At 45.4% G+C, this 18,638-nt stretch overlaps 1 protein-coding gene across 1 annotated transcript in view; it reads left to right on the top strand.

Moving 5' to 3' along the window:
• KIAA0825 (KIAA0825 ortholog) overlaps positions 1 to 18,638 on the top strand; it is a 413,025-nt gene that overhangs the window by 182,920 nt on the left and 211,467 nt on the right. Inside the window, exons 14-15 of the mRNA XM_061622304.1 lie at positions 9,936 to 10,124; positions 12,932 to 13,165. Of these exons, the coding sequence (XP_061478288.1) occupies positions 9,936 to 10,124; positions 12,932 to 13,165 (423 nt within the window). The remainder of the gene's footprint in view (positions 1 to 9,935; positions 10,125 to 12,931; positions 13,166 to 18,638) is intronic.

Raw genomic sequence — 18,638 nt, 5'->3', positions numbered from 1 at the left:
AGCGACAATATGCAGAAGCCCAGTTTGAGGAATATGGTTTCCATCCATGAATCAGAGGAGCAGAAGACTTCCCCTGCTCTCCCCCCCAGTAACACCCAAAAGTAATGTTGGCAACATTAGAATTACTCCTCAAAAGTAATAAAATTATTCCTATTACAATCAAGAAATTACCCACTCATTCCTCAAAAAAGTAATAAATTATAAGTAATTCATTTTTTGTAACTAATTACTTCCAAGCTCTGCTTACACCACCACCACCCGGGCTGGAAACTAAAATGAACTTAATTTATCTCCATGTACTCCAGAGGATTCTACATGTTCTGAAAGTATTAGACAAGTTAGAGAATTGTATAAATGCATAAGACAGGCAGAGGAAGTTGGTTGCCAGTGCATATCTACTCTTCCAGCCCCAATTGTCTATCCTGTCTAGAACAAATCTAATACTGGGGAAACCAATCCCCATGGAGCAGTCTGTGGCTAAGATATAAAGAGCTACTTTAAACATCTCAAGGACTTGGCCATACCAAATCTACTAAATGTGATTTTTTTTATCCTTTAAAAAAAGATGTTTTTAAATGTGTTTTGTTTTAATATGTTTTTAAGGATGCTTTGTTTTAATTTAAAGTCTGTTTTTATGATGTTTTAGAGTGTTTTTAGTGCTTTTGTTTGCCGCCCTGGGCTCCTACTGGGAGGAAAGCCAGAATATAAATCTAATAAAAAATAATAATAATCTTTGAAGAGCAGGCTCCTATACCACATCATAAACTATTTTTTAAAATCACCACCACACTCACATGGTTCAAAAAAAAGTTTGCCATGGAATAGGGGCTGCTGTTCAAAAACACATCTAAACTCCCCTTTTAATTAGAAGGACAAAACTGGGATTAATGAGCCAAAATACCCTAATTACACTAGTTAAATACTGAAGTAATGTTTTTAACTTACACATTTTAGACATTTGTATGAAAAAATATAAATATAAAAATTGAAATGAGAAAACAGTTTTTTGTTTTATTTATTAATTTAGAATATGTATATGCTGCTTTTCAACAATACAGTCTCAAAGCAATTTTCATAGTACAAAGTGGCTTACAAACATATCTGAATAAAGTTATTCACATTTTCCCTGGGTGGCAGTCCATCAAGCGGATTGATATTGCCATCTAGCGTCTGAGGACAGAAAATGCACTGCAGAGTTGAAGAAGTAGGTGTTGTTCACTGGCTAGATACTCCAGTCCATTTCTTGTCCTTGTTCAAGGTGGATCCCACAATCCTAGCTCCTGCTCTAGCTCCTGTGAGTGTATTCTCTAGCTACTGCCTAGCCTCTGTCATTCTTCCCTATTCCTTCCCTGGCTTTCCCTCAAAGGAAAACAGCTCTTTTTATTTTGCCATTTTTACTATCGCAGCCCTTCCAACCAGCTTTCCCTCTCCCGGTGGCTTTTCCCCTGCAAGCCCTAAGTCCTGCCCAGCCTTCACAGACCAACTGACTTCATTTTTTGCCCCATGCTGTCTCCCTCCTTCTTGCTGTCCCATTTCTCCTGTGCATGGAAAGATGACCTCAGGTGGGTAGCTAGCTGCATCTAGTGGTTGAAGGCAGAAAGCACTGTTCAATTTTGCAGCGACTTCCTGCTCTCTGTAGCTCCTTGCCAACTTTCTCTTTCTGCCTTCACCAAAGACGATTGACTTCACTTTCTGCTCTCTTTGTTCAGGCCTGTACCTTTCTGTTTGTGCTTGTTCTGTTGTTGTATTCTTCCTCTTGTGTCAGGCGGTGTTTTTTTTCCCATCCCCATTCCTCTGGGTATTCTTTAAAAAATGAAATAAAAATATTTTGGCCATGAGGGAAGGAGCCCACCCAACTCAAGGCGTTTCTTGTGCCATCAGGTGCCGGGTAGGGCTTCAAGCACTAGAGGCTCCAGAACGCAAGGCATCGACTTTCCCTCCCTCCCAGCCTGCTGCTGCAATCTCATCAGCAGTGAAATCGTTCTCCTCACCTCACCCGGGACCGTAGCAAGCCCAGAGGAGTGTTTCTCAGCTGCCAACAGCCATCTGACCACCTACCCCCATGTCGCTTCTCCTTGCCTCACTCCGCTAAAAGCCCAATGGCGCCATTCATGGCTGTCAACTGTGATCTCATTGCTTACGCCCCACCCTCAGCTCAGGCTGCAGCAGGCCCAGTGGAGCCTTTCGTGGCCACCAACAACCAGCTCACCGTTAGCACCCTCTCCCACCACTCACCATCAGTGCAGGGCACAGCAGGCCCGATGCAGTCATCCACAGCCACCGCCCACTGTTCAGCTTCCTGTCTCCATACAGACCCACAGCATCACCTACAGGCTGCCATTTCAATTGCTGCCCCTGTAAGCCCTGCACTGTAGGTTGCTCTCATGGGGAAAGCAACCACAAAATCCATGGTTTCCGCCAAGAAGGCCAAACTGCTCCCCCCTATCCCAGACTGCCAGAAGTTAGAGACAACACTAGCCCGCCCCTCCACCAGCAGCCAGGAGGTTCCTGAGGCATGTTTTCAGCCAGGCAGGGAGGCTCCAGAGGACTCATATTCCGAAGCAAATAGGCTGGAATGTGATGTGTAGGAGGAGGATGGCAATAGATGTGGAGTGGCTGTGCAGGACACCCACAGCTCTGCTTGCAGATTGTAAACAGACCAAGAACCTCTCTCTGAGGAGGAAGGGGGGCAACCTCCTCCATCTTTAAACTATATTTTCTCCACCACATCTTCTCCTGAGGCCTTCTCAGGATTTCAAGAGGCCCCCAGCAGGAGCCTGAAAGAGGGAGTGCTTAACCACTGTGTGTCCATGCTCAGCCACTGTAACTGCAGTTTTCACCCCTGATGCTACAACAATTGAAGGAACAACTGAGGGAATCCCTTCTAGTAGATATGGCCAGAGACCTGTCTGCTTCGGCAATCTCTGCGCAACTTCCTGGAGAAGATGGGGACTGCTAAACTTAGGTCTTTCTTGAATTAACTCTGACCTCCTCCCACATCACAAGCACCTATACAGCCTCTGCCCACTGCCTTATGGAGCCTAGAGGGCACAAGGCTCAATGCCAATACCCACCATGTTGAGCAGGCAGACCACTCCTCTAGTGAGGGAAAGGATCCATCCCCCAGTTCTATGATACCCCCTGTGGTAAACTGTTAGCCATCTCAGCTTCTCCCAAATGCTGAAACCTTAGGTCCTTAATCATTCCAGAATGTTCTGAAGGGGGGTGGAGAAGTCCACATCTCATTGTCTTTTCCAGCCAATACATTTTATGCCTCTCCTTCATAAAACTTGATGTGCTGGGATTGGCAGAGCCCCGGGGGAGCCTACCCCTGCTCTATCCTCTTCTCCCAGGCATTTTAGCATGTGTTTTTTAAAATTGTTTAAAAATTTTTAAATTGTGTTTGAAATTGTTTTTAAAAGATGTGTTTTAAACTTGTATATTTGTTTTTAATGTTTTTAGTTACTGTAAACTGCCCAGAGAGCTTCGGCTATGGGGCGGTATACAAATACAATAAATAAATAAATAACTGAGGCAGCTGTCCTAAGGGAACCTAAATCATCTATCCGTATGATTCCTGTGCTGGAACCCTTGGAGAAGATTGCCCAGAAATGAGTGGGACTCCTTTTGTGCTCTGGTAGGAGACTTCTCAGGCCAATATCCCTTGGAACCACATTTATGAACTTTTTAAGAGTCCCAGCTATGGATGCACCTAATTCTAGTCTGATATCTAATCTCTTCTTCCCAAAGAGGGGAATGCCCAACTTAAAGATGCTAGGGAGCTCAGACTTGACTTTGCTATACACACATCCCGTGAGGCTACTGCCTACTCTGTCAGGGCTTCGTATGCAGCCTCTGTCTTCACTTGGGCTTCCATGTTTTAGCTAGATGAGAAAAGGTTAGTAAAATACTATTGAAATTGCATAGAACCAGCTGCCTTTGTCACTGATGCCAATCTAGATGTCATTCAGTTCTCAACCCAATTTCTGGCATCTGGGTTGGTGGCCCACAGAACATTGTGGCTCCACCATTGGGACAAAGCCGACATGGATGACTCAGGCCAATCTATGAACATCTCCATATGTGAGCACTAAATTATTCAGTGAAGATGTGCTTAAGCATGTCCTTTCTTAGTCATTATGAAAAGGAGATACAGTCTTATCACAGTTACTCATCATACCAGCCTTTCCAGTCTCTTTGGCCCTTTCAAATGGGCTGTGACTACTGTTCCTCCTATCACTCATGGAACAGGCCTCCTTACCAGGGTGATCACAGAACCAGTCTGGAGGCAGGCCTGCCAGTCCCACTTATGCAGGGAAGGGTAGCCATTACCACCAACATTGACATTATTCTGGAGAGGGGCAGGCTGCTTCAGTGCTCTGCTGCCTGGAAGGCCATCACAGCGGATTCATGCGGATCATGCAGGGTTACACCATAGAGTTACAACAGAATCCTCCAATGAGATTCCTGCCATCACTAGTCTCTTTTTAAAAAAGTAAGGCATTGTGGTAGTTGCAAGCCAACTTCTGCTGGACATTTGCGCAATTGAGCGGGTGGATCCCACATACTTCTATTCTGGCATCTACTCCATCTTGTTTGTTATTCCAGAATGAGACTTCTTATGGAGGGCCATCTTGGACCTAAAGTTCTTCAACTAATTTGTAAAATATCACAGGTTCAAGAAGTAATCCCTGAACACCATCCACTCCAGCTGGGAGACTGCTTGGCCTCCATTGACCTGAAAGAAGTATACCTGCATGGCCCTATCCTGCCTCTGCACCTGAAGTTCCTCAGGTTTATGTATAGGCCTCATCACTACCAATATTGAGTGCTCCCGTTTGGTCTCTCATCAGCTCCAGGGGTTTTCATGAAAAATATGGTTATCCTGATGGTCCATCTTCACCTCCAGGGTGTCCATACCTACCTGTACCTCACTGACGTCTTGTATGGGCAGACAGTTTTTTCCCAAGCCCAGAATCATGTCAGAGAACTCTCATCACCCTGAGAAATAAGGTTTTCCTCATCAACTTGGAGAAAAGTCAGCTCATTCCATCTCAGTGTTTCCAGCATTTTGGGATGATTCTGGACACCACATAGTGCCTTGTCTTCTGGTCACTGGAGAGCATTCAGGCCATTGTTGGCACTGCAACATCCCCAGTGAAGAGTCAGTCCACAAGTGTGATGTCCCTGGCCAAGGTCCTGGGCCTGTTCATTTTGACCCTTGGGTGCATTGTCACGCTCGGCCATTCCAGTGGGTGTTTCTCCTGTACCAGTCCAACATCACCAACTCCGAGCACTGATTTATCTGTCTTGTGCACTCTGTGAGTCATTCCAGTAATGAGCCAGTCTGGAACACTTACAGAGGAGTGCTCCTTTCCAGATCCTCCAAGAACTTTCCTTACCACTAACACAATTCTCTCTGGTTGGGGAGCCCATTTATTTATTTATTTATTTATTGTATTTGAACTTCAGAGTTCGTGGAGGGCCGCTGATCCAACCTGGAGGCATGTCACAATATCAATTGGCTGGAGTTGAGGGTGGTCCAGCTGAGACCAGCCTTCTCTTTGACTGGCCAAAGTCCACCTCTCCTCTCTCCATGTGGAGCAACTAAGGAGCAAATTAATCCTTCAATGGGAATGGAAATTACACTTCTTCACCATTACCAGAAGCTCAGTACAAAGGCATTAGTTGGTCTTTTGCTCTGGTGGCTGGAGGGACTCCTCCAAACTTTCCCCCCAGTTCCTCTTCTAGCCCACACCCTGAGGAAACTGCAGGAAGAGAATGCTTAAGTGGTTCTGCTGGTGCCCCAATGGCCCTGACCTGCCCAGCTGTCCATGGAGGAACTGTAGGATCTTCCTCATCATCCAGACCTGTTGTCACAGTGTCTGCTTGAAGCTGACAGCATAGCGCTTGAACAAAGGTGCCTAAAACATTCTGAGTTCTCTTCTGACATTGTAGATGTCATCCTTGGCTCATGGCATTGATCTATGACCAGAATTTATCAATATACCTGGAAGTCTTTTGCTTGTTGGTGTGCCACCCAGAACATCAGTCTGTCCATGGCTTCCATTCAGCAAGTTCTGGTTTTCCCCCACTAGGGTCTCAAGATGGAAGTGAAAGTGAGCACTCTGTGCTATCAAACTTCAGCTATCCCCTGATGCATCATTTCCTCCAAGAGGCAGCTTTGTCTTCTTACCTGGTCATCCTCCATGTCCATCCTGGGACTTGACTAATTACTGCAGGTGCACCCCTCTTTGAGCCCCTCCAGTTGGTTCCTCTTTGAATACTATAAGGTGCTGTTCCTTATAGTAATTACCACCTGATGTATATCATAGTTGGGTGCTCTCTCCATAGCCTGACACCTTTGTATTTTTCACAAAGACCGCATGATCCTTAGTCTGACCCCACCTTTGTCCCAAAGGTGAACACCTCTTTCCACCACGATCAAGATCTCATATTCATCCCATTTATCCCTTGGAGAAAGCATGGCTCTTGTTGGATGTCTGGAGGGCCCTTAAGATCTACATCAACCATACAAAGGACTTATGGACCACAGACTATATTTGTTTTCTTCCTCCCAAGGATCTTGGGCAAGAAAATATTTTTGGCAACTTTGGCCTCTTGGCTGAAGGCCTGCATTACTCTGGTCTATGAATCCCCATCTAACATGATGACACATTCCACAAGGTTAACGTCAGCCATGGTGGCCTCTGCAACCAGTGCTTCCCTGGTAGATATTTGTAGAGTGGCCACTTGGTCTGTGTGATGTCCTTCCCCGGCACCACCTGTGAAGCTCTCACTTGTGGCTACCAGCAGACAGGAATGTCAGGTTTTCTTCTTACCCTTTACAGCTCTAGCACAGTTCTCAGAAGATCCCCCTGCTAGGCCTTACTACCCAACACTCTGTATCTCATATAACCTTTAGACTGTGCCTTAGTCTCTGCCAGGCTATCTCGATACCTTGTATCTATGGTTATAGGTAATTCCCAACCCCCCCCCCCCTGCAGCCTCTTGCACTGAAGCTTACAGCCCTGGGTTTCTCTGTGGTACTGGATGCAATATCTTGTCCTCCGCCGCTGCCACCATTCAATACAATTACTGTTCAGCCTTGGTTACTCTACCATCGCCCCTGGATTGTGTATCCCAGCTGAAGAATCAGACTTTTTGCAAACCAAGAAATATTTATTGAACACTAAAAATAACAAGATTACTTAATTACTTTGCTGACAAGCTTATGGTTTCATATATGTTCTGACATGTACTTTACTTCTCATTAATTGCCTCAGGACTCCGACTCACTCTCAACACCAACACCAACCTCCAAACACCACCAAAACCTCTTTCACCTCTCTAAACCTCCAACATCCACCTCCCTGATTCAACTGTCATTCTTCCATTTATACTCCCAGCCATTCAAACGCTCAACCAATCATCCAGCATTCTACTGCTCATGTACTCCCCCTCCTCTTTCACTCCACTTACCATATATCTTCTATATAACCAACACTTTTACCATATTTACAATATAAGCAGGAACATCACAGTCTGCTCCTTTAACATTTATTAAGCATTATAAAATTGAAATATGTGAATCTGCTGAAGCCTCCTTGTTCTGCAACAAGTAGGCTGCAAGATAAGGTCTGCAACAAGTGGTGCTGCAGACTTAAGCAGCCAGGGGTTCCTGTTATATTGGGGCTGCTTTGGTACATCCCACTCGATAAGACTGTCATCCAGAAAAGTGGACCATTGGTCTCACCTGAACATTGATTTTTCTGGATGACAGGCCATCAAGGCCTCTCCCTACTTTTCTGAGGTGCCTGCAAGTCTGCATAGTCTGCATAGTTTACTGTTCTCTATTCTGCTGTTAATTGCCAATTGCCTCTGTATTCTTGTCAGGGTCTATCCTGTAGATAGTTATATGCTAGGACTATTTTTCATGCACTATTGTTACGAATCAGTGTTCATTGTCTATTTGAGGAAGTAGTCCTTGACTGTTTTCTTTGGTTCCCATTGTGCCCTTTCATTGTCTTTTTTCTCTCACTATACATTGTATGTCCTGATGTGGCAATCCTTCCTGGTTTCATAATGAAATGGACTGGAGAATTTAGTTGGTGAGCAATGCCTACTTCCTCAGCTCTGCAGTGCATGTCCTGTCCTTGGTCACTAGGTGGTAATATCGACCAATCATCCATTCTCAGCAGGATGCCGGGGTGCCCACATGTAGATCTACTATAGAGCAAAGGGACAAACTCTGCCCTTTGTCTGATGTCTACTTATGTTTTAACTGTCTTGGCCTTGGCAGTAGGGCAGAGCACAGCCAGTTCCCAGAAGCACCAACTGCCTGACCAAACCAAGGAGCAGAGCAGAGAGCAATGATTAGTTCAGGAGGATTATACTCCTGCCATAAAGTTCTTTCTGGCTCAGTGGCAGTTGGAATCTTCATAGAAGGGGGCTTGAAGGAGTTTCTGTCATCCATCAGTTGATGTCCTCCCTAGGTCTAAAGGCCTCAATGGTGGAACAAAGAGCAACCCCTCTACAAATCTGGTAGAAAGCAGATAACATCCATGTCAGGAGGTCAGGGCTACTCTGGCCCCCCACATCTTTCCACAGACAGATGGCAAATTACATTCAAGATTAAGTGGCTATCATTTTTGTTAGTAAAACGGGAACACCCAAAACTAAGATTGTGGTTTCTTCATAATCAGGGTACTCCTTAAGTAGAGAGAAGTATATACGTTTGTAAAGATTTTTTAAAAAAATAAAATCAAGATGGCCTGACCTGTAGCTAGCTGTGATTGGGGTGGAGGGGAAGAAAACTGGAAGGAAAAGAAGAAGGAATTAGCCTGCTACCACCCATAATAGCTTATGGTGAATATCTTGGTGGGATTATGATTTAGGTGATATGTGCTGTTAATCCCCTTTGTGCACTATTCAGGGACATTTCAGGAGAAAGGAAAAGAAAAAGGATGGAGTTCCCCACCGCCATATAGCTATAAATTCTCAAGTTTGAGTCTAGCACTCCAAACCAGAGGGGTAGGAAACTGTGGTCCTCCAGATGTTGTTGGAGTACAACTCCCCTCATCACTTACCCCTAGCTATGGTGGCTAGGTCTGATGGGAGATGGAGTCCAACAACAACTGAAAAGTTATCCCTGCTGTAGCAATATAGGAACCTAGGAGCCTCACACCAGGTCAGACTATTTGTTCATTTAGCCTGTAGTGATCAATTTGATGGGGCAGAGCCACAGAGCTGCATTCCTGACATTAGCATCACGGAAGCATACCTGGATTGACTTTGCTGGTGTGTCTGCATAGCTCCAAAGTACTGCCACCTTGCCCCATCCAGATAAGCTACAGAAGTGCTGGTGTCAAGACAGTAGCTCTGACCTACCATACCAGAGACTACTGCACTCAGCCCATTGCTATATTTCTTTGTTTATTAGTGGACATTAACACCCTGGAAACTAATTTTTTCTTTAATACGAAGGGCCCACAATTGTGTACATGAACCATGCAGAGTTTTCTTTTGGTTTCTGGCCTTTGCATCATTCCCTGTAATAATGAACATGGGTGCTGACAGAAATGAAGCAAAACAAAGGTCACTGAGAAACAAGAGGTAAATATCCTCATGCTTGGGAGCAGGAGGACCTTGAGGTTTGCAGAATCAAAAATTCTGAAAAAACAGCCTCCCTCCCAAACCCCCAGTTCAGTGAGAATTAAGCATGATCAGTGGTCACAGAATGTTGAATAACAGTTGGAAAAGAAAAACAGGAAGTGGGAAACAGAATGGAGTATCCTAGAGGAGGCATGCCTGGTTGGCTGGAATTTTGAACAGGATCACTCTTGTTAGAAGGTGAAGATATACTGCAATAATTTATTGCAGGTCCCATTTGTATTTTTACTAGTACCTTGACTTTTCTTCTTTCTTTCTTCAAGAATCTGAATTGTCCAAAGGTAGAAAAAAAAGTATTTGCCTGAACATGAAAAGCAACAAAGAACCTAGTCTGACTGAAGCAATCTTTACAGTGCTGTCTTATTGTACTTTATCACCCAAATCACTTGGTGGTGTTCTTGAGAACTACATGGAAAAAGAACAAGTGTGGGATTGTTTATACAATATATCAGGTATGAAGAATGTGGTGAAATTGGTTTTTGATGGATTGGATCCAGACTTGCTGTGAGTGGAGTTTTGCTTATGTGATTCTCCATTGGAGAAAGAGGAGGTGATTTTCACCAATTTCTCTTTCCCCCTGTACCACCCTCCCGATCTGCCCCAGAAGGTCTTCCTTATGATGCCAGATGGGCAACAACATTTCTGTGAACTGTTTTGTTGTTGTTATATGCCTTCAAGTCAATTACGACTTATGGCGACCCTATGCTTCAGTTCTGAAACGTTGAGAACCATATTTATATATATTTATTAACTTTATTTATACCCCGCCGTTTTTCCAAATTGGAACTCACGGTGGCTTCCAGATAAAAAACAGATACAATTAAAACCTACCAAAGTTAAAAGCATATAATACATAAGTAAATAAATATAGACAGATATAATTAAAAAATGAACTCTAATTTAAAATATCATTAAACTGTTTCTGATAATTAAAAACTATACTCATAAAATCAGAATAATTAAAAAATAAACAAGCAAGAGCAATATGACCTTTTGGGCCTATCCTTAGCCGCCTTCGGAATCAAAGACCTGCTGAAATAAGAAGGTTTTTACCTGTCGACGAAAGGACTGCAGAGAAGAGGCCATTCTTATCTCCTTGGGGAGGGAATTCTAAAGCCTAGGGGCAGCCACCGAGAAGGCCCTATCTCGTATCCTCACTAGTTGTACTTGTGTGGATGAAGGTATTCAAAGAAGGGCCTCTCCTGAAGATCTCAGGGCCCGGGCAGGCACATAGAGGGCGATGCAGTCTGACAAATAGCCTGGACCCAAGCCGTGTAGGGCTTTATAGGTCAACACCAGCACTTTGAATTGTGTCTGGAAACAAACTGGCAGCCAGTGGAGCTTTTGTAACAGGGGAGTTGTATGGTCCCTGTAATCAGCCCCAGTTAACATTCTGTCTGCAGCATGTTGTACCAGCTGAAGTTTCCGAGCAGTCTTCAGAGGCAGCCCCACGTAGAGCGCGTTACAGTAATCTAAACGGGATGTGACTAAGGCATGTGTCACCATGGCCAGATCAGACGGCTCAAGGAACGGGCGCAGTTGGCGCACTAATCTCAAATGTGCAAAAGCCCTCCTGGCCACTGCAGAAACCTGGGAATCCAAATTTAAAGCTGAGTCCAGGAGCACACCCAAACTGCGAACCTGTGTCTTCAGGGGGAGTATAACCCCATCCAGCACAGGCTGTATCCCTATTCCCTGATCTGCCTTACGAGTGACCAGGAGCACCTCTGTCTTGTCTGGATTAAGCCTCAATTTGTTCACCCTCATCCAATCCACAGCTGACGTCAGACACCAGTTTAAAACTAAGACAGCTTCCTTGGAAGAAGGTGGAAAGGAGAAATAGAGCTGGGTGTCATCAGCATACTGGTGGCACCGAACTCCAAACGCCCGAACAACCTCTCCCAGCGGTTTCATGTAGATGTTAAATAACATAGGGGACAAAACTGAACCCTGAGGGACTCCACAGGCCAATGGCCAAGGAGTCGAACAGGAGTCCCCCAATACCACCTTCTGGGTTCGCCCCTCCAAGAATGTCCGAAGCCACTGCAAAACAGTGCCCCCAAGTCCCATCCCAGCTAGGCGGTCCAGGAGGATACCATGGTCAATGGTATCGAAAGCCGCTGAGAGGTCCAGCAGAACCAACAAGGACACACTCCCCCTGTCCAGTTCTCTGCGTAGGTCGTCCACCAAGGCAACCAAAGCCGTCTCCGTCCCATACCCAGGCCTGAAACCAGATTGAAATGGATCTAGATACTCTGTTTCATCCAGGAATCTCTGGAGCTGGGAGGCCACCACATGCTCTATTACCTTACCCAAGAATGGAATATTGGACACTGGCCGGTAGTTATCCATGTTTAAGGGGTCCAGGGAAGGTTTTTTTTAATAAAAGTCTCACAACTGCCTCCTTTAGGCATCTTGGAATTCTGCCTTGTTGTAAGGAGGCGTTGACCACTCCTTTCACCCACTCAGCCAGTCCCTCTCTGGCCTTTTTTATAAGCCAGGAAGGGCAAGGGTCCAGCAGACATGTGGTGGCTCTCATCTCTCCAAGGATCCTGTCCACATCATCAGGCTGCACAAATTGAAAAGAATCCATCAATATTGGACAGGCAGGCGCCAAAGGTACATCCCCTGAGACTGTATCAATCCTAGCGTCTAAGTCAGAGCGAATCTGAGCGACTTTATCCGCAAAATGTCGTGCAAACTCTTGACAGCGGGTTGTTGAGTGGTGTATATTATTATATTATCCATATGTGGTACCATCAGGCATTTTCAGTTTGAAATTCATTTCAGGTGCCTCTTTCTTGCAGATTTAACTTGGTGCTTTCTATAGCAATAATTCATTTAAAGCATTTTTATTCTGCTCTTCAGCCAAGAAAGGCTTCCAGAGTAATTTACAAATATGAGTGATAAAAGAGTCCCTGCCCTCAGGATTACAGTTTAATCCCCATGCATGTCCCATGCTATCCCCAAATCTGTTCTGAAAGGTTTGGAGCACTCCCAGAACAGATTTAGGGAGTGGGTGGGGGGAGGAGAGAGGGAGATCATTCCGACAGAACAATTGTTGAATACAATCCATAATTTATAAAAGTGCAGTATTTGATTACATAGTATTGTCATGGACAAACTTATTTTTCTCTGGGTGATTTTTATTATAGGAATCTAACACTGAAATAGTACATAAAACTTCTAAAAATACTAACATGCAAGTGGTTCATCTTTGTTAATGTTTTATTATAATTATTATTTTTGTCTCCAAAAGTTTTTAGTTGTGTTGAGTCAGAACCGGAGGTTATCAGATGCTTGAAGCTGAGTTTGGTAAACTCAGTTAAGGGTATTGTGAAGCAGGTAATTTCTTTGATGCATTCATGGGAAGCAACAGAGAACTATGGAACCTATCAACACAAGCAAATTGTTCCTGAAAGTTTGCTGAAGACTGTCCCAAAGGAATGGAATTACACACCTAGAGAAATGAACAGAAAAGAATCTGGGAAATGTAGGTATTTTTATAAAATGCTGTCAAAATAATAGTTACACATTTCATGAGGACAAATCAAAACTGAAGAATTAGAATTAAATGGTATGATTTTATAATGAACACTATAGTAACACAATTTATGGTACTTTTAGAAGATTATTAATAGAATTATTGACATACTTTGGTGCAGTTCTTTGCCTTTGGGTTGGGTTACTGTACTACACTCTAGATGGAGCTTCCCTTGTGCTAGGCCCAGAAAAAACTGCAAGTTGTGCAGAATGCTGCAGCCCATTTGCTTACAGGAGTGAGACCCTGCAAATTTGTTACCAGGCCAAATTCAAGGTGTTGTTATTAGTATATAAAGCCTTTAACAACTTGGAACCAGTTTACTTGAGGCATTGCTTAGCCCCATATATGCCCACTTGGCCACTTCGATCTGTGGAACTGGCACTTTTACAACTGCAATTTAATGTCTGTTCTGCACTTGTAAGGAATCTTTCAGCATGGCAGCACCTACATTCTGGAACTCCTTGTCCATTAACATAAGGCAGGCACCTCACTGTACTTTCAGTGCCTGCTAAAAATGTTTTGGTTTAGGTAAGCCTACGCAGATATGTAAAGTTAGCATGCATTTTAATATGTATTTTTATAATGTATATTTTAATACATTGTGATAAAATTATGTTACCAAAGATCTCCAATTATTAAAACAGCAACCTATTTTTTTATCCCTTTACAGATTGCTGTGTTCAGATTTTGTTGACTATAAATATGTTACAGTCATCACATTTAATTTAGTTTATGTTGGAATTGTAACATTACAATGTACTTTGTCACATATTTATTTATTTATTTTATTTATATCACACCCCTTCTCCCAGTAGGAGCCATATGTGTAAGCTATATAGGAGCTATATTTGTAATATAGGCATTTATAATTTTTTATCTATAATATCAGGCAGTTTTCTAAGCTTGGAACCTTTCCCCATAATTAACTTCTAAGACAAGATTTAAAATGCTTTATTCATTATGTGTCTGAATTTATATTTCAAAATGTCAGCTTTATATTTGTCTTTTATTTTTTATGAAAGAGGCTTTAATGTGGGAGTAATTCTCCTGCAGAGAGCCAGTGTGATGTAGTGGTTAGAGTGTTGGACTACGACCTGGGAGACCAGGGTTCAAAGCTCCACACAGCCATGAAGCTCACTGGGTGACCTTGGGCCAGTCACTGCGTCTCAGCTTCAGAGGAAGGCAATGGTAAACCCCCTCTGAATACCGCTTACCATGAAAACCCTATTCATAGGGTCACCATAAGTTGGGATCAACTTGAAGGCAGTCCATTTCCATTTTCAATACTCCTGTGCATAGAAAAGATGATCTCAGGTGGGTAGCTAGCTCCACCTAGCGGTTGAAGGCAGAAAAAGCACTGTTGCATTTTGCAGGGACTTCCTGGTCTGCGTAGCTCATTGCCACAGTTTTCTTTCTGCCTTCACCAAGAATTGTTGATTTCTCTCTCTGCTCCATTGGTTCAGGCCTGTATCATGTCTCTGTGTTTCTTTCCCTAGTTATTTTTCTCTGCTTTCTTACTGTGTACATTTCTCCTCGGATTTTTCCTTGCGTTTTTTAAAAAAGGGGGGTTCCCACCTCTCCCAGAGGCTTCTCTGCAGAGGATAGTCACTGGTGAGGGAGGGTGAACCCCCGCCCTAAGGACTGGCTCTTTTCCCACCGCTTGCTAGCTGACTCCCCCCCTCACTAGCCTCATGGTGTGCACCAGCTTTCATCGGGGCCTCAGTGACAAGCGCCTTAGCAGCTTCAAACGGCTCCCCCACAATGAGATATGGCAATGCAGTGCACACCAGCTTTCATTGGGACCTCAGTGGCAAGCACTTTATCAGCGTCAACAGGTTCCCCCACAGGAAGCGTTGTCGCCTACAGCATGCCACTCCAATCTACCCCCCCGCCACCGCCAGCAGTTTTTCAACCCCGTCCATGGAGGGATAACACGGAGACTCTCCAGCCACACATGTGTGTCTTCTTCCTCCCACAGTGCAGCTCTTGGCTCCTGTAAGCCCCACAGCACCATTGTTCCCACGGGCAAAGCAACCCGCAAATCCAAGAAACCTGTGAAAAGGCTTAGACCGCTCCCGCCTCTGCCCAGATCCAACTCAGCACCAGCGCCATTACCAAGACAAGCCTCAGGGCCTTTGTTAAATATGAATGCTGAGGCAGAGGCAGCAATACCCGCTCCTCTACCAGGAGGCAGGAGGTGGCTGAGGCATATATTTTGATGGGCAGGGTGGCTTCAGAAGGCGGGGCACTTGTGGATATCAGGCAGGTCAGCCATAACGATCAAGGTCCTAGTATCCAGAAGGGAGCTGTAGGAAAAGACTCTCACAGCACCACATGCAGGACACTGAGAGACCAAGAATCCTTATCTGAGGAAGACTGTGCTCAACCCCACCCTTCCTTATATGCTATTTTTTCTACTAGATCCTCTCCTGAGGTTTTCACAGGGTTTCTCGAAGCACCCACGTTTCCCAAAGCTCAGCAAGATGCTGGGAGAGGAGGGTCCCAAACCCTTCCCTCTTCTCCCTATGCTCTTGAGCTGCAGTTCGGAGTGCACCAGCCCTGTTGTTCTCATGCTCAGCCTCTTCAGTTGCAACTATCAGCTCACATGCTGCAGTAATTGAAGGACCAGCTGAGGACTTCACTTTTGATGGACCTGTCAGCTCCCATGCAGCAACTACCAGAGGACACAGTGACATCAGCATCATCCATCTGTGCACCATTGAGGGTGCAAGTGGTGCAGGGTCCCTCCATAGCCCACTCGTCTTCAACCATGCGGCCACCACCGAAACACACATCACTTTATCCTTATGCCACAGCCCAGGGTAGACACCCTCACCCCCAAGATGATACAACTGTCGACCCAGAGAATGAGTTAATTGTTCTAGACGAAGAAGAATGGAGTGGGGTCTCAGAATCCGAAGAAGTTTCGACCAACAAGATCTTCCAGGAAACTCTCTTTTTCTCCTGTGCAAGGCCATGGAAACATTCTGTCTAAATTCCCCAGAAGATCCCCTAGCCCCCTCAGCATCTAGAGTATCAGTAGTATGTCCAGACCTGAAACCTAAGTCAAGGGTACTGAAACTTCTGTCATTACTACCCAAAGTCATCAAGTCTGAGTTTTATGTCCCCACTTAAATTTAAGAAGTCTGTCCCAACCGCAAACAAATATTATACACTGGAGTAACACATCCTGGACCGGCTGAAAGTCCTTTTGGTAGATGCCCCCATAGTGAATTTACTGAATCCATCCTTGAACCCAAAGGACTCATATGCCCACCTCAAGGACCCGACAGAATGCAAAATGGATCAGGGCCTCAGGAGGATCCATGTGGGGAGTGTGCTTTCCATTCAGGCAGCGTCAGCCTCCTCAGTGTTTGCAAAAACTTCCCTTCTCTGTTTGGAAGACCTCCTGGATGGCCCGCAGCAGGATCCAGCCCGAACCCGCAAGTCCCTACTAAAAATTTCTTGGGCAGTGACCTTCATGGCAGATGCTTCTATGGATGCCATGCAGTTTTCAGTAAGGTCATCAGAAGCTGGTGTTTTTACTCTTAAGGACCCTGTGGTTGCGACATTGGGAGGCTAATCCTACAGCCTGCTCTAATGTCACCTCAGAGCCATATGTGGGAGGCAAGTTATTTGGGGATGACACCCTGGAGGATGTACTAGAGTCTAAGGAAAAGAAGTCAATGCATTCCACCAGGAAAAGGGAGGACAAAAGATAATTTTGGAGATCATTCCACCCTTATCTTTCGAGGCTCCAAGTCATCAGGAAGGGCAAAGGACACCCATTCTAGCTGTCCCTTCTGGAATAGACAATGCAACCTGGGCAAGGGCCAACAGCACTTCCCCAACAGACCGGGATTTGGATCCCAGTCACGATGAAACAAACATCAATTCTGATGCCAGCGCCCCTCTGGTGGGAGGCCTCTTCTAGCAATTTGTGCATCGATGGAGGGAGATTTCATCGGACCAGTGGGTGCTACACACCCTTCAGTAAGGCTTGCAGTTGGAATTCACATCTTCCCCTCCAATGAGATTCATGCCATCCCATCTCGGCATCTCCAGACAAAAGGGAGAGGATCTTACAATTTCTCATTTAGTATACATTGCAGCAATAGAACCTGTCTTGGCAAGGGAGAGATTCCTGGGAAACTCTTCACTCTTCTTCACCATTGTGAAAAAAGACAGCTTGTTCAGGGCAGTACTTGACTTGAAGAACTTGAACCAGTATATAAAATACTGCAAATTCTGCATGGACACCCTACTATCAATCAAGGAGGCCTTGAGAAGGGGAGACTTCCTTACCTTGATTGACCTGAACAAGGCCTACTTTCACATCTGTATTTTTCCACCTCACAGGCGCTACTTCAGGTTTGCGGTGGGGGAGGACCACTTCCAGTACAGGGCCATGCCCTTGGGACTGTCGTCTGCCCCCAGGGTATTCACAAAGATCATGGTTACCCTGGTGGCACACCTCAGGACACAGGGAGTCCATGTCTTCCCTTACCTGAATGACTTCTTGATCCAGCCACCATTGCTACACAAGGGTGGAAAGATTTGCACGTCACCTTGGCCTGTCTGAAGGACTATGGCTTCTTAATCAACCAAGTCAAGAGCCAACTATATCCATCCAGCTGCAAAGTACCTCTGGGGGCCACTATAGACTCTCAGCCAGGAATCATAAGGCTGGCACAAGATAGAATAAACAAGATTTGTCACATCTTCTGTCTTCCCCTTCAGCACATCTTATGCAACTGGCAGCTGTTCCTGCAGAAAGGAAATGAGCAGAAGGGTAGGAGGGTTACTAGAATGCAGGACTGACTAGGAGACAAGGAGGAAGTGCAGCTCTCCAGACCTCCTTACCAGCACCTCATCTGTGGAGGAAAACACCAGCGTGGGAAGCGCCCAGCAGCTGCCACTGCCGCCCTGAGAGGAGCCCACCGAATGGCCCAAGCCTGCTGGCACCATGCCAAAAACAGGGAAACAACTGTTCGACCAGCAGCAACAACTGGAACATCAGAACAACAACAGAAGGTGTGGGGGAGGAGGGGAGTGCCCCTTGCCGCCGCTTTCCAGCGCGGGGCCTTCTGCTCGGCAACAGCCACTGCCATCGCATTCTCCTCCTCCTCCTGCTCTAAGCAGGACCCAGGTCCTTGCTGCCGCTTCTTCAACAACAGCCCGGTGCGGGGCCTCCTGCACATGGTCTCCCTGCATGGGGTCTCCTGCTCAACAACAGCTTGGCGCCTCCTACCCAACAACACCCTGGCACGGGGCCTCTTGTGCGGGGCCTCCCGGCGCAGGGCCTTCTGTTTGACAACAGCCGCCTCCTCCATGTCCTTCTCCCCCTCCTGCTCCAGGCACGGCCCAGATCCCTGAGCCCAAGCTCTCACAGCTGCCCTCTGACATAAACTGCCATCAGCAG

The sequence above is a fragment of the Rhineura floridana genome, chromosome 1, assembly GCF_030035675.1.
Source record: "Rhineura floridana isolate rRhiFlo1 chromosome 1, rRhiFlo1.hap2, whole genome shotgun sequence".
In the NCBI taxonomy this organism is placed as follows: Eukaryota; Metazoa; Chordata; class Lepidosauria; order Squamata; family Rhineuridae; genus Rhineura; species Rhineura floridana.
Note: the sequence above shows the minus strand (reverse complement) of the source record. Positions and strands in the feature narration are given on the sequence as shown.